Source organism: Tinamus guttatus, unplaced genomic scaffold, assembly GCF_059628265.1.
Source record: "Tinamus guttatus ecotype Peru unplaced genomic scaffold, ASM5962826v1 Tinamus_guttatus_pri_ptg000002l, whole genome shotgun sequence".
Taxonomy (NCBI): domain Eukaryota; kingdom Metazoa; phylum Chordata; class Aves; order Tinamiformes; family Tinamidae; genus Tinamus; species Tinamus guttatus.
This window is the reverse complement of record NW_028288536.1, coordinates 1454160-1466841: the sequence shown is the minus strand read 5'-3', so window position 1 is coordinate 1466841 and position 12682 is coordinate 1454160. Positions and strand designations below refer to the sequence as shown.

At 38.6% G+C, this 12682-nt stretch overlaps 1 protein-coding gene across 5 annotated transcripts in view; it reads right to left on the bottom strand.

The window, feature by feature from the left end:
- The window catches only part of REV1 (REV1 DNA directed polymerase), a 55470-nt gene that overhangs the window by 1040 nt on the left and 41748 nt on the right, over positions 1 to 12682 (bottom strand). For 3 of the 5 annotated variants that reach the window (XM_088519409.1, XM_088540122.1, XM_088540185.1), the window contains 8 exons: positions 12094 to 12196; positions 9980 to 10136; positions 9426 to 9628; positions 6923 to 7156; positions 3264 to 3372; positions 2047 to 2258; positions 1613 to 1772; positions 660 to 762 (listed from right to left, as the gene is read on the bottom strand). In XM_088519409.1, the coding sequence (XP_088375535.1) occupies positions 660 to 762; positions 1613 to 1772; positions 2047 to 2258; positions 3264 to 3372; positions 6923 to 7156; positions 9426 to 9628; positions 9980 to 10136; positions 12094 to 12196 (1281 nt within the window). The remainder of the gene's footprint in view (positions 1 to 659; positions 763 to 1612; positions 1773 to 2046; positions 2259 to 3263; positions 3373 to 6922; positions 7157 to 9425; positions 9629 to 9979; positions 10137 to 12093; positions 12197 to 12682) is intronic. The other 2 variants (XM_010222657.2, XM_010222658.2) reach the window with 1 other exon arrangement.

Genomic DNA, 12682 nt, shown 5'->3' with positions numbered 1-12682 from the left:
AACTGCACTGTGTGCTCCTCATTCCCTGAGGCCTAACGTCATCCCATGAGACAAACACGTAACAAAGATTTTGCACTGCTACAGTCTTCTGAGTGTTGATTAGTTTCCATGAAACACACATTCTTCACATTTAGGAGACACAAAACGGGGAGCTACACAGTTATGTATCAGTAAGCAAGTCAGTAGAACTTGCGCCTCCTGACTCATGGGAAGAGTAACAGGAGCACAATAAATAAGCAATAAAAATAGCTTTTAAGGATAGGTTGGAGAGGTGAGACAGGGATTAGGACCTGGAGACAGCAACAGAGCTGAAACCAAATGAAACAAAGGAAAGATAAAAGGTGTCATGAACCAAATGAATGAAAAAAGGATGAAGGGACAACCATAACAGAAGAACTATGTACCTTTGTCTGGAAACACAAGGCTTTGTAGCAAACAACACAATTACTTAATTACTACCACTATTTTTTTTTACCAATTACCTATATTGCCTGGCCAGCTTCTTTTTTTAATTACGTTTTTGAATAAGATTTGGCCTTGAATAATTTACACCCATCTGTGCAATGTTTAGCAGGTTTCTAGCCTCACACTGAGCACAGAACAGAAACAGGCTCTAACAAAAACAGTCTAAATGTCACAAACGCCAGTAATTCAGCTACCTTTTCATGTACTTAACAACCAGGTCTAGCTTTTCCAAATCCTTTTCTTCTATTAGATCAGTACAATACTTCACAACCTGCAGAATGTCTTCCTCCATGGGATCTGTTGAAAGAGAAGGAAAAAAAGACCATTTTTCTCTATGCGGAACGCAAAGCAAATCTGCACGTTCGCAACCCCGGGCTGATGTGGCGGTGGCTGCACCCCCACAGCTGCCCCTGCAGCAGGAGGAGTCCTGCACATAAAGGGCTGCAGCTCCTGGGATACGAGGCTTATGGAGCTGCTGTTTTCTTCCCTCTCTGTAAGAACGAATGTCAGCACAGCTAATATTAACCAAAGAGAAAAGAGATTCAGAATGGATTAGTTGTTTCAAAACTCTTAGGCGAATGGTAATACCCAGGATATTAAGAAGCTATCAGGTTATATTTTCCACAGTGCTAAGGCATTGCTAATTGTTTGACATTACACTAAAATTCAAATCACAATTTAACAATAGCTAAACTGCACTTCATCCTAGCATGTTTCTGGGAGCTATTTTTGGAAAACTTGTAATCATTTCCCTCTAAAATGATACCTCTATAAACGGAGGAATTCCCTCTTTGTAGTTTTCACCTTAATAGTTGCGCTTTATTTGACAGAATAGGGAAACTTTCCATAAAAGTAGCATCAAGGCATAAGAGAAGGCCCCAACAAATGGGCTGAGGTAGATTTTCACAAGGCTAAACATGAAACATGACCAGGAGCTGGCAAAAACAAAGAGTAACAACTGAGTGGGAGGAATCCAGTTACTCCTATACTGTAAGGCTTCAAGATTACTGTGGAAAGAAAAAAAAAAAAAAAAAACACCTGAAAGGAAAAGACCAAAGGAGGAAGGAAGAAAGAGTACAAATGCTTTGCTAAAAAAATAGTTTTCCTGCGGCGCACATGAGGCCATCACAGGCGGGATATGCCCTACCTGAAATGGTTGTAATCCACTCTTTGAGCAGCGTCTTCACGTCGTTGAACTCAACAGCTCCCGCCAGGTTGGGTGCTGGGGGCCGCACCGAGCCGGGCCGCTCGGCCGGCAGAGCCGCCGGCCCTGGAGAATCTGAAGTGGACGGAACCGCTGCCGACTGCTGCCAACACAAGGACCGACAGCACTCAGTCTGACAGGCATTTTAGCATCTCGTCTTTATCTACGTACACACACACATATAGAGCATATATATGCATTTATACGTGTGTGCATACATCTGATTCATGAGATGTGTACACAGATACAATATTCTGCAATACTGGGAAGTGGGAGCTGGTTTCATCTGGTAAAGACATCAGGTGCATTCAGTCTAAGACTAAGACTAAAGAAATGGAAATAGTTTTACCAGAAGCTGGTGTGAGGATTAAAATTACCTGTGCAGTTGCTCCTTCCTGTTTCAAGAAACCATCTAGGAGCTTCTGTGGGCTTCCAGATGTAGTTGGCATGTTTTTTGCAGGGCTACCAAGGAGTTTGTTTTTCAAAGGACTCTGAACCGTTTTTAAAGGACTAGCTGGATTTTTTTTCCGATTTTTTTTCTTACTTTTCATTGTTGCATGCTTCAGGTGAACTAAAGGGTTTTTTGATGCTGAAAAACAAAGGAATATACAGTGGTTGATACATTTCAAAGTAGTATTTTTATATTAAAAGGGAGGTTCTTCCATAAAGATCTCCGTATTAACTGGTAAAAGCTAACCCAGACAGGGCAGCTTACACACATGTCATTCCAGAGATGGGCACTGTTCAGAGTACTGAAAAGCACTGCTAGACATCAGCGTACTCAGAGGACACACGACTGCTCACAAGCCTTTTAATACCAAACACTTCAGCTCCTGAGTGTGAGCAGATGCTAGGAACTGAGCTCTGCCTGACAACTGCTTCACCTTACAGCAGGGTCCCACCTCGTACTGGCTAAGATGGTCATCACCCACAAAGTCCTCTCCTCCCCTAGACTCTTTCTTCTTCGTTCCATCAGACTCCAATGTATCTGCACTAGACCACGGACTGAAATCAAGATTTGATTATAATAATGCATGATAATAATTGCATGGAATTAAATCAGTGACATTTCCAACCTATTTTGTGACAAGCACTTTCAGAGGGAGATTTATTTGATCTCTTCCTGCTGGTTATAAAAAGGAGACCTGGTTAGTCAGCCCAGACTAGAGACAGCTGACTACCAGACTTCCATCTGTGGTGAGTTGTGTTCCATTTCCATTTCCCTGAAACTCATACTGCTGCTATATGAACCAAGGGGACACTAATACCTGCTTAACCAAGGTACTTAAACCATGAGATATACCAAGTTTAGATGTCATTCTGCAAACATATGGGCACAGGTAAGTTTAGTGTCACAGTCCCAGTGAACTGAATTAAGTACTCGTTTAAGTAACACCAGGCATCTGTTTGCAAAATGGGACCACAGCCAGTCGTATTTGACAGTCTATCAAAAGCAAACACTGGAATCCAATTTACGGCAGGATCTTCCTAAAAACATTCATTATATTTTCCAGACTGTATTTAGGGTTGCAACAGTCTCTTCAAATAGTAAACAACTCCCCCACAAAACCACTGCACAACTCTGTGTACTCACCAAAGGTGCTGGCGGGCTGCTGCTCTGCTTGCTTTTGCCTTTGATCATAGGCATCTTTCAGCTCTGCTTGCAACTCAGCAGGCAGCGCAGCAAAAACCTCGGGGTCCACCTGAGCAGGGACAAAAGATTCGTCTGCTTATTTTACCACAGAGCAGCACCGCTTGCTTTCCTCCAGATCAGCCACATGAGAAAGGTATTTACATTTTGTACTAAACAACAATAAATGAGATGCAACTGGAACACTGCAAAATCCATTCTATATTTTCTTCATGTACCTTTTTTTAGGCAACATTACATTATTTACCTTTTAATACTGCTCTATACTTATCCATTTGTAAAATTAGTATCTGTGAACACATATTATTACTAACCTCTAAAAATAATCAGAAGCTCTAGTGACTTTTGAAGATGTTCTGTCTTTATTCAGCGAGTATCATGGGGTACTAACAGAGAAATTTAGCCTAGTTCAATCTCTTCAACTTTCCAAAAATTGAGCACAGTGATAATCAGATTTTTTTTCCTTTTCTTTTGATACTTTTTCATATAAGCTGTAACACTTCTCAAATGTAACATCCTTGAAAACAGTATTGCTTCTTCAGCACATGAGACACAAGTTCAGGCAGTGAATATATTTTGAGTCGGGGAAGAGGGTTTCATTTCTTTTTTTCCTACCATAGTCCATCCTTGGATAAAATCATAAAAACACGGTGCCTTCCAACTGTCCTAGGGATTTGGCTTCTGGACAGGAAATTATTTGCTGCCAATGCTGTCTTCATATGGGAAAAGTAAGATCCAAAGGATTTTATAATAGATTATATATCTATCATTTTCCCTCGCTGTGTGGACAAAGTGGCAAATTAGTGACACGCTGTTGCTATTACTGTATTCTTAGTTACCCAACATTCTTGGGCAGCGTTTTCAACTTGTGATTTGCAAAAAGTGTTTCAGAAAAACAGACCTATTATTAAGAAGACTGCGTCTGCTCAGGGGGAGGTGTCCTTTACTCTGAGATGTGTACAAAAAAAAAAAAAATTCTAAAAACCTGTCAGTAGGAAGTGAATGTGGTAGGGACACGGGTGGCCTTGACTGTAAAAGTTTTCACTTTTTCAGTGAAAGTTAAGAAGTATTTGAATAATTATTATGCTTTTAGATTCATGCACATTACTAATTACACCTCATTTTTAAGTAAAATATGTCAATATTTGTCAGAGAAGTGGGCTGTGCCGTTCACACGCATTATGTCTAAATTATAGAGGCAATAAACGTGAACATCCTTCCACAGGTTAAACTGTTATCACATTAGCACAGTACTTTTAGACCTCCATGTGCCAACACACACTTTTCACCCCCACGAAACACACATTTATTAAAGGAAGATGTGGGAGCAATTCTGGTCTCAAGCAGTCCCACAGAACAGAGGATTACAGCAAAACACAGTAATTTAACTCTGAAGCTTTCAATGCTTTAAAAAATACAAATCCTCTTTAATAAAACTGTCTCAAAGGGTTATCCTTCTATGGTTAAGCATTCACAAGTCAGGACTTTGGGAGGCACAGTGTTAACTTCTTTTTTTTTTTTGTGCATTCCCTGCAACTGTTCAATTACATGACCAAGTAATTCCTTCAGAAATAAGCAGTAGAGTGGACTGAGCTTTTTTTTTTTTTTCCACTGCCCACTGAAAGTAGTCCAAGTAAAATCGTAAAATTCTCAATTAAGTAAAATTCACAGTTAAGTAAAATTCACAATATGAATTTGACCTTTCAGTCAGATTCATATGAAACTTACACTAATTAATTGGACTTTGAAGTAATTACTGTACAGTCAGTGTCCTAACAGAGCTTTCACATAATTTTATCACATTCACAAGGGAAACCTGGATTTTACAGATTTACCCATTACCTCAGCAAGCACCTACTGGCATTCTGATGTGCTGTGTGAATTTTCTTAAAAGTAATCTACACTGTGTTTAGCCAGTAGAAAAAGGGAAGGGAAATTTGCCAGCAGTAATTAACTCTGCTACTACAACTGTCATTTATTTCAAGGCATCTGTAATATTTACTTTTTGCACCCCATGCTTTTACAGGATTCAGCTTTTGCAGGCATGCCTACTTCTAGATTTTGAAATATTTTTTCAGCAGCTGCTTAAAATGAATCCAACCTCTTTTCACCCTTATAAAGGAAGAGCCTTCCCTGAAAGAGGGCATTTTTCATGTGTTTCTGAAGAATAAATCACTGTCACCCAACTAAGCTGACACCTGATCATATAAATGCAGTTCAAAGAGAAGAAATGAGAAGCTGAAAACATTCCTAGCTAAGCTGTAAGACACGGCAGGGCATTATTCACAGTCGCGGAGCTACTACAGTGCTCAATTTGGAGTCACTTGCGATATTTCTACATATGGAGCCTGTCACTATTAAGTTTGTTGAATCATTTAAAAGAAAATGAACTTAAGTGCATGTGTGCACTTATATGTATATGCATTTATGTGCATATGCATAGTATAATTTAACCCGGATGTTCCCAGAACACTCATGGATAAGCAAAAGTTTAACTATGTAATTTTAACCTCTCAGGTATGGAGAGTCCCTGCGCTGCTGCTCTTCCAAAACGACTCTAGGGGAGAGCCCAGCTCAGCAGCTCCGGGATGGCAACTGGCCCAACTGCTCTTGAGCCAATCAGTTCAAAATGAATCACTTCACCTTCTGAGCAAAGTGAAGACATTTGTAATAGTGAAATGGACTACACCTCTTTTAAACAATAAATACGCGTTACCTACTATTTACCGAAAAAACAGCTCAGCAATTTATATCCAATTTTCTCTTCGTTCTTGTTAGCTAAGCAGCATTACTGCTTATAAACAACAAGAATCTCATTATAAAACTGATTAGATGATATCACTTTGAGAACAGCAATGGCATAGCAAATGGAAAAATAAAATTACTGTTGATGCTGCTCTATTTTAAATGATCTCCCTCCAAGATATTTTCTATCTTGGCAGTCCAATCTTTGATTCATTTACCCTGCATCTCCTCAGGACTGTCTTAGATTGAAGGGAGCACTGGCACTGGGAGCACCACTTCTGCAGCCTACTCCCACTTCAGGCCAGGATTTTGAGAAACACCTTTTCGCTTCCCTCCCCTGCTGTACACAAGTGCATTTAAAACAACGGAGACACACACAGTCTTCTGTTATGTCTCACCTTCTCCCAGGAACATGCTTAAAATAATCCCATGTTCAGAGGCTGGTATGTTGGCTTTACACCATCAAAACATCCTCTTAGAACAGAGTGAGTCTGCTGTGGCTAGCTAAGCTCATTTTAGGACTGCTTTAGACTGATGGTGCAGTGTTAACTCAGCTGCAGTGCTGGAAAAGGCTATGGGCACACTGGATTGCAAAGCAAAGTGTAACTGAGGGGATTTTATATTAAACAACAGCAAAAACATAAGCATACTGAGGACTATATATATCTTTAATAAATACCATATTATGTTTGGGACTGATAAAGATGTATTTAAAACAAACTTTACTGAAGTTACTAAGGGACCATAATTCATTTTGAGTAATAACAGATTGCAGTAACTGTGCCTCAAGAGTAAAGCTGTTAACTCTTCCTGTAGGTGACAAGTGGGCATTCCCTGACATTCAGCCACCATCCTACCTGTGAGAAGGCGGGCAGGGCTATGACACTAATTCCTGTGTCGGCACTTGGCTCCTGGGGCTCTGGGATCTGCAGCAGCACCGTTCCCACGGGCTGGGACAGCAGCGCGGCGCTGCAGCCGTTCACCGGCTCTTTCCGACTCTCTCCAAAAGTTTCCTCCTGCTGCATGGTGTAAATCTGCTCCACTTGCTCACGGAGATCCGGCGGCAGGGCTTCCAGCACGGACTTATCTAGCTGCAAGTTATATAAAACAATTTTTAGGTTTTTCTGAGAAAAAAAAATCAGTGTTAATTTAACTCAAAATAGTGGCTCAGGAACACCTGAATCTCAAAAAACAAAGTAATTTTTTATTGTAATTCGTATGTGTGAACTTGCTTGGGAACCTGATTGTAATACACACTGCAAGAGGAAAATGTAATCAAGCTTGAAAATAGTTCAGTGCCTATGAGTTCTCGGTTTTATCTTTTCTCAAAATTTAGTATTCTCATCACAAATTCCACATAATTTTTCCTCTATAACCACCTAGTAATAATAAAATCAAAAATAAGTACAGGTAAAATGTTCGTAGGAATACAAAACTGGTGTCTGGTTCAAAGCAGTAAGCCATTAATTTCCTTCTTTATATAGTTCTAGGTAACGTGGGACCAATTTCCTTTAATGTTAAGAATTATGTCTTATACTGTCAGATTTTTGTCACAGATTTTGATAACAAAATGAGTTTATATTCAGATTTTTAATTACTATAAATGGTACTAAACACAATTGACAAGAAGATCTACAGCATTATTTTTCTCACAAACAGAATGGACTAGGTAAATGAAAGCCAATGTTGGCCTGTAAGTGCTGCTAGCCAGGACTTAACAGGGGTAGTGAAAAACTTCATCTTTCACCTCTAGGAAGAAAATTTGGATCTCACGACCAGATTCAAGATCCGCAAAAGAAGGACAAGTACCTATGAAAAGCTACTCGACCCGTATAAAGGAAATGCTTTCATGAAAGCTCTCCATATGATTAACCTTCCTGATTATTTAAGTCTACATTTTGCGTTTCTTCCTTCCACATGTCACATATATATGTATGCTCTATAAACATATTCTAGAGTGTAAAATAGCTTCCAGTTCCACTCCAAGAACACACAATGTAAAGGGTAGCATGGGACTCACTGTCAGAACCCCTTCACTGTACTGAATTCCACATTATATTATAATTATGGAGCAGAAGGAAAACAAGCACACTGGACAGAAAGGGCACAAAAGCTTTAGGAATTCCTCTGCATATTTTTCTCTCATTCACATGTATTATTTCTATAAGAGATGCTCAGTAAATGGAGTTGCACACTGTGCAATCAGGCTGCCTTTAGATTCTGCGCTAGCCTGAGTATTGTTTTATAGGAACACTTCTCTGCCAAAAGCATGATCTGCTTCTACATGTGTATGAATATTTGGGAAAGCTGCTAGCAGAATATAAAAAAATAAAACAGTCTACAGATTTAATTTACAGGAGTATTTTACAGAAAGCATTTAAGACTGCTTACACCGAAAGTTCCTACAGATTTCGGTGCAGCTTGCTCTTAACTGGCTCTCATAACTAGATGAAACAACAAAATCAAATAGAAATACTTTACCTAAATAAAGACTGTCTTCCTACATTCTATACAAATCTGAAGTGTCTAACTTAGCTTCAATATAACTTGAAGAAAATTTGGGAAAAAAAAAAGATAGGAAGTTGCACAGTCTAACCTGCACACAAGTTTGACACTCTTTTAGGCAGACACCTAGAGGACAGTCTAGGAAGACATGACTAAATATACAAGTGCAGAACAAGGCTTGATCATCATTTATTGGGTTGGCGGCAAAGAATACTGTTACTATAAAAAAAAAGTAAAACGGTTAAAAGCCCTGCCTTTATCAAAGTGACAAAAAGCACTTGACAAAATTCTTCACTGGTAATTTTTCAGTTATTCAGAAATAATTTTGGCAGCATAATAAAGGAGAATTTACAAATCTACACTGTATCATAATCATACAAACCTTAAGTAGTAACTCCAGATTGTGCCTAATTTATTCAATGGAAATTTTTCCAAAGTGTTTTCATATTCTTTAGAATTAGACTTTGTGTTACTTTAAAAATCTTAGATTACAATATGTGGATGATAATATTTTTGAATACTGTAGCCTCAGCATTTTTTCCATTTCCATCTATTTCAGTCCTTTGACAAGTACAGGCAAGGGAAAACAGATACTGGAAGATTAAGTTTCTCTCTTCGGAATAAATATAATCCTTTTTCAAGACAGCCTCTAAGAGACTACTTTTAAAAACTCTTTTATTAAGGCAAAATAGGTTGGCATCAGTAACAGTCTTGTACTATGTGTTCTACTCTACTGGTGTTCTTTTTAGCAAAAAAAAAGTGTGAAGCAACTTTTCTTGTTCTCTCCAAATCAGACCATCATTCCCGCAAAGTATTGAATATACATAGCACATGTTTTATATTCTCAGATTTTACCTGGGAAGCAGACGGAACCTCAATACTCAGATTCAGCCTGGATTTCACGCTGATAGGAGAATGCAAGCCATTCCATTTGACAGCAGACTCAGGCTTGCTGGCATTAGAACTGAGACCAGAGGCAAGGTGAGTACCGCGGGGTGGAAGAAAAGTGCAAGTTCTTGCATCTGAAGATATCTCAAGGTCCATAGCAGCCACAAATACTATACCCATGAAAACAAGATACAGAATGATCAGCTTGTTAAAAATACCCTGAAATTTCGAGCCACACTGAAGCTAATTCCTAATTAATGATGATACAGTTCACACAGTATTAGGCATTATTATAAAACTTTTTATTTTTAAGTATACTCTGTTGCTATTTACTTTTAAAAAAATGTAATACAAATTTTTGTTTGTAGCAGTTTCATTTGCAGCAACAATACATGTTCTCAAGGAGTTTACCTTATACAATCTGTATAATATTGTATAGTATTGAATAAGTATTCAGAGTGATAAACTACGCCATTAAGAATCGATCGCTATCACAAATGCTAAGTAAGAATCATACTAACCTTCCTTATGTTCTTCTTCTGAGGACTTTTTTGCTTTCTGGACATGAAAAAGATCAATGACTGAATGTGATCCACCAGGTAAGTGTCCAGATCGTACTGTTGAATGTGCTGGAGTAGTCTGATTGATGGGAACTAACTGCTGTACCTGAATTCCAACCTAAACCCAAGACATTAATACATTCATCTTATTAAGTTTTAAAAAATATATACAATTAATAAGTAGTATGTTGAAATATACACAAATAGCTACTGAAGCCATCCCTAACAAATCCCAGGATTATTCACCACAATCCAACAGCTAAGAAGTTATAAAAAACACTTTAACTTTTTGTATAAAGAACAGTCTGTCAACTGGATGATAACACAATGCATTTATTGTAAAATTGCTCAGACACTAACAAGTACAGAAAGTACTGACCAGGAAAACTGATTACTGTTAAATCTGGCTACACACACAAGAAGGAATTTTCTTTGCTTCTCAGCACAACTTATACTAAATTTAGCACCGGAGTCCAAAGATGAAAAAATGTTTCCCTTTGAGAAATGGTCCTTGCAAAGCCTCAAAGGATGAAAGTACCTTGATGAATGTACTCTTTATCACAGAAGATATATTCCTAATTTTGATAAAATAGCCTTACTTTTTTTTTTTATTTTAAAACACTAGAACATACTGTTCAGAAATGCTACTGGTACCTTATGCAAGTATACTGCTAATTCTCTGTAACTCATAAGAGAAAAGGGCTCAGAAAGCAAGAAAGGGCTAATGCATATATTTCCATCTTTTTTTTTCTATAATTACACAGCAAGGATTACTATTTGGTACATTTTTTTAGTTGCAGTTAAGGGGATATTAAAACACCACTGTAAACTTTTCACTTTTATTGTTATACTTTTAAACATTTTCAGATTTAGCTCTAGAACGTAAGTCTTTGAAATCAACATCTTTGCCTTTAGTTTTCCTTTTTCTGAAAGAACAGCAGCATTAAAGCGTAATCTTAATATACTGAATAAGCCTGTGGATTCACCTGCCCAAATGTAGGCACTTATATCCAAGGCTATCACTCTAGGACCTTTTCTAAAGGCAGAGGGGGAAAAAGGGGCCCTTTAGCAGCATGACTCTCTTTATGTGTAAGGGAGATGCCTGAAGTCAGCTGAAATGGTACCACCCAGGGACCTTACATGGACCTGCACCTAATCTAGGACTGCGCGGACCCTCCACAACTCAGCAGAGCCACTTGCTCAGAGGAAGCATCCTGTTCTGCAAAACAACAAATACAGCACTCACCAGATTCTAACTTTAAAGAAGAATTCTCTAAAAAAGGGCTAAAGAAATCAAGTGAAACAGAACCATGAAGCCAAGACAACTAAGGAGACAAGAGAGGCAAGATGACGGGAAAAACACAAGATGATGATAAACACTTGATCAGTCCTATCAAGAAGCCTGAGCCACAGAGCAGACTTTGCAAGGCAACGTTCTGATTCAAGAACCTGCTTCTACACCTGTAAGTGCAAGTTTGCTTAGGAAGCCTGCTGTGCTCTGTGGTAACCAATGGCTCATGCCAATACATCCTCATTATGGATTTACTGTGCTGTGACAGAACCACTGTGGGAAGGACAAGCCTTCCAAACAAGCCGTGATGCAAAAGAGGCAAAGGCCAAGCCATGGGCTGGTACCTCTTCTGGATTTAAGTCTAGAGTGGTATTCGGCTATGGTCTGTATCTCTGTCTGGCATTATCAGTAGTATTTATATTAGCTCCTTTCCTAATAACTGTGCCAAGGTTTAGCAAAAATTCCATGACAAAATCAAATTTACATATGGTAATACAACTGCAGATGGTATGGTGAAACTTTGTTACTTCAGGCTGCTTTATTCAAGTTGCAGATAAATCCATGCCATACTAAATAAGTATATATATACAATTTCATAGTTGTTTTCTTTCTCAAAAAATAAATAAAAAAAACAATATGATTGCATAGTCTAATTCACATGAGCTTTGCATTATCTATGCTTTTGCTTAAGTTTGGTTACCTCCTACCCTAGGAGAAACAAAATTTTATTAAAGCCGACAAAGAAACTTGATACAGAAAAATCTGGGTTTTCACATGGACTCACCCCTCGCATATCTGATATGTTCAGTTTCATTGTGTGAAACATGTTCAGAGTTTCTTTCCCAATTACTTTTGCACTGTCTGTTGCATGGTCTAGAGTCACAGTCCTACAAAAAACACAATTTTTTTAAAGCAACTACTTCACAAATCCTAAATAAAATAATTCTGAATTTATTACAGAGAAGGCTTCAAAAAAAAACAGACACGTCATAATTTTTTTAGCATTCTGTGATTTCTTTTTAAAGGGAGCTGAAACAAAGCATGTTGTACAGAAAAGCAAATTACTTCCTAACTGACCATTCTGGGAGTGTGCAGTCCCGACGTTAACTTGTCCTAGGACAGATTTATATTCATGCTGTCAGCTGGAGCCAGACAAGAACACTTCCCCTTGCAGCACCTGCAGGAGTGCTCTCGTGCCCTACCCTTCATTTAAGCGCAGTTCACAATCCCCTGGAAGAGGTTTGCTCTCCAGCATTGCAACCTCCTCTCAGCTGACAAAAGTCCAAGGTTTCAGAAGGGGGCAGAAGTAGATGCAGGAACGTCCAGGCAGGTTACAGATTATGAAGAAGTCTGGTTATGGCACGAGCAGAGCT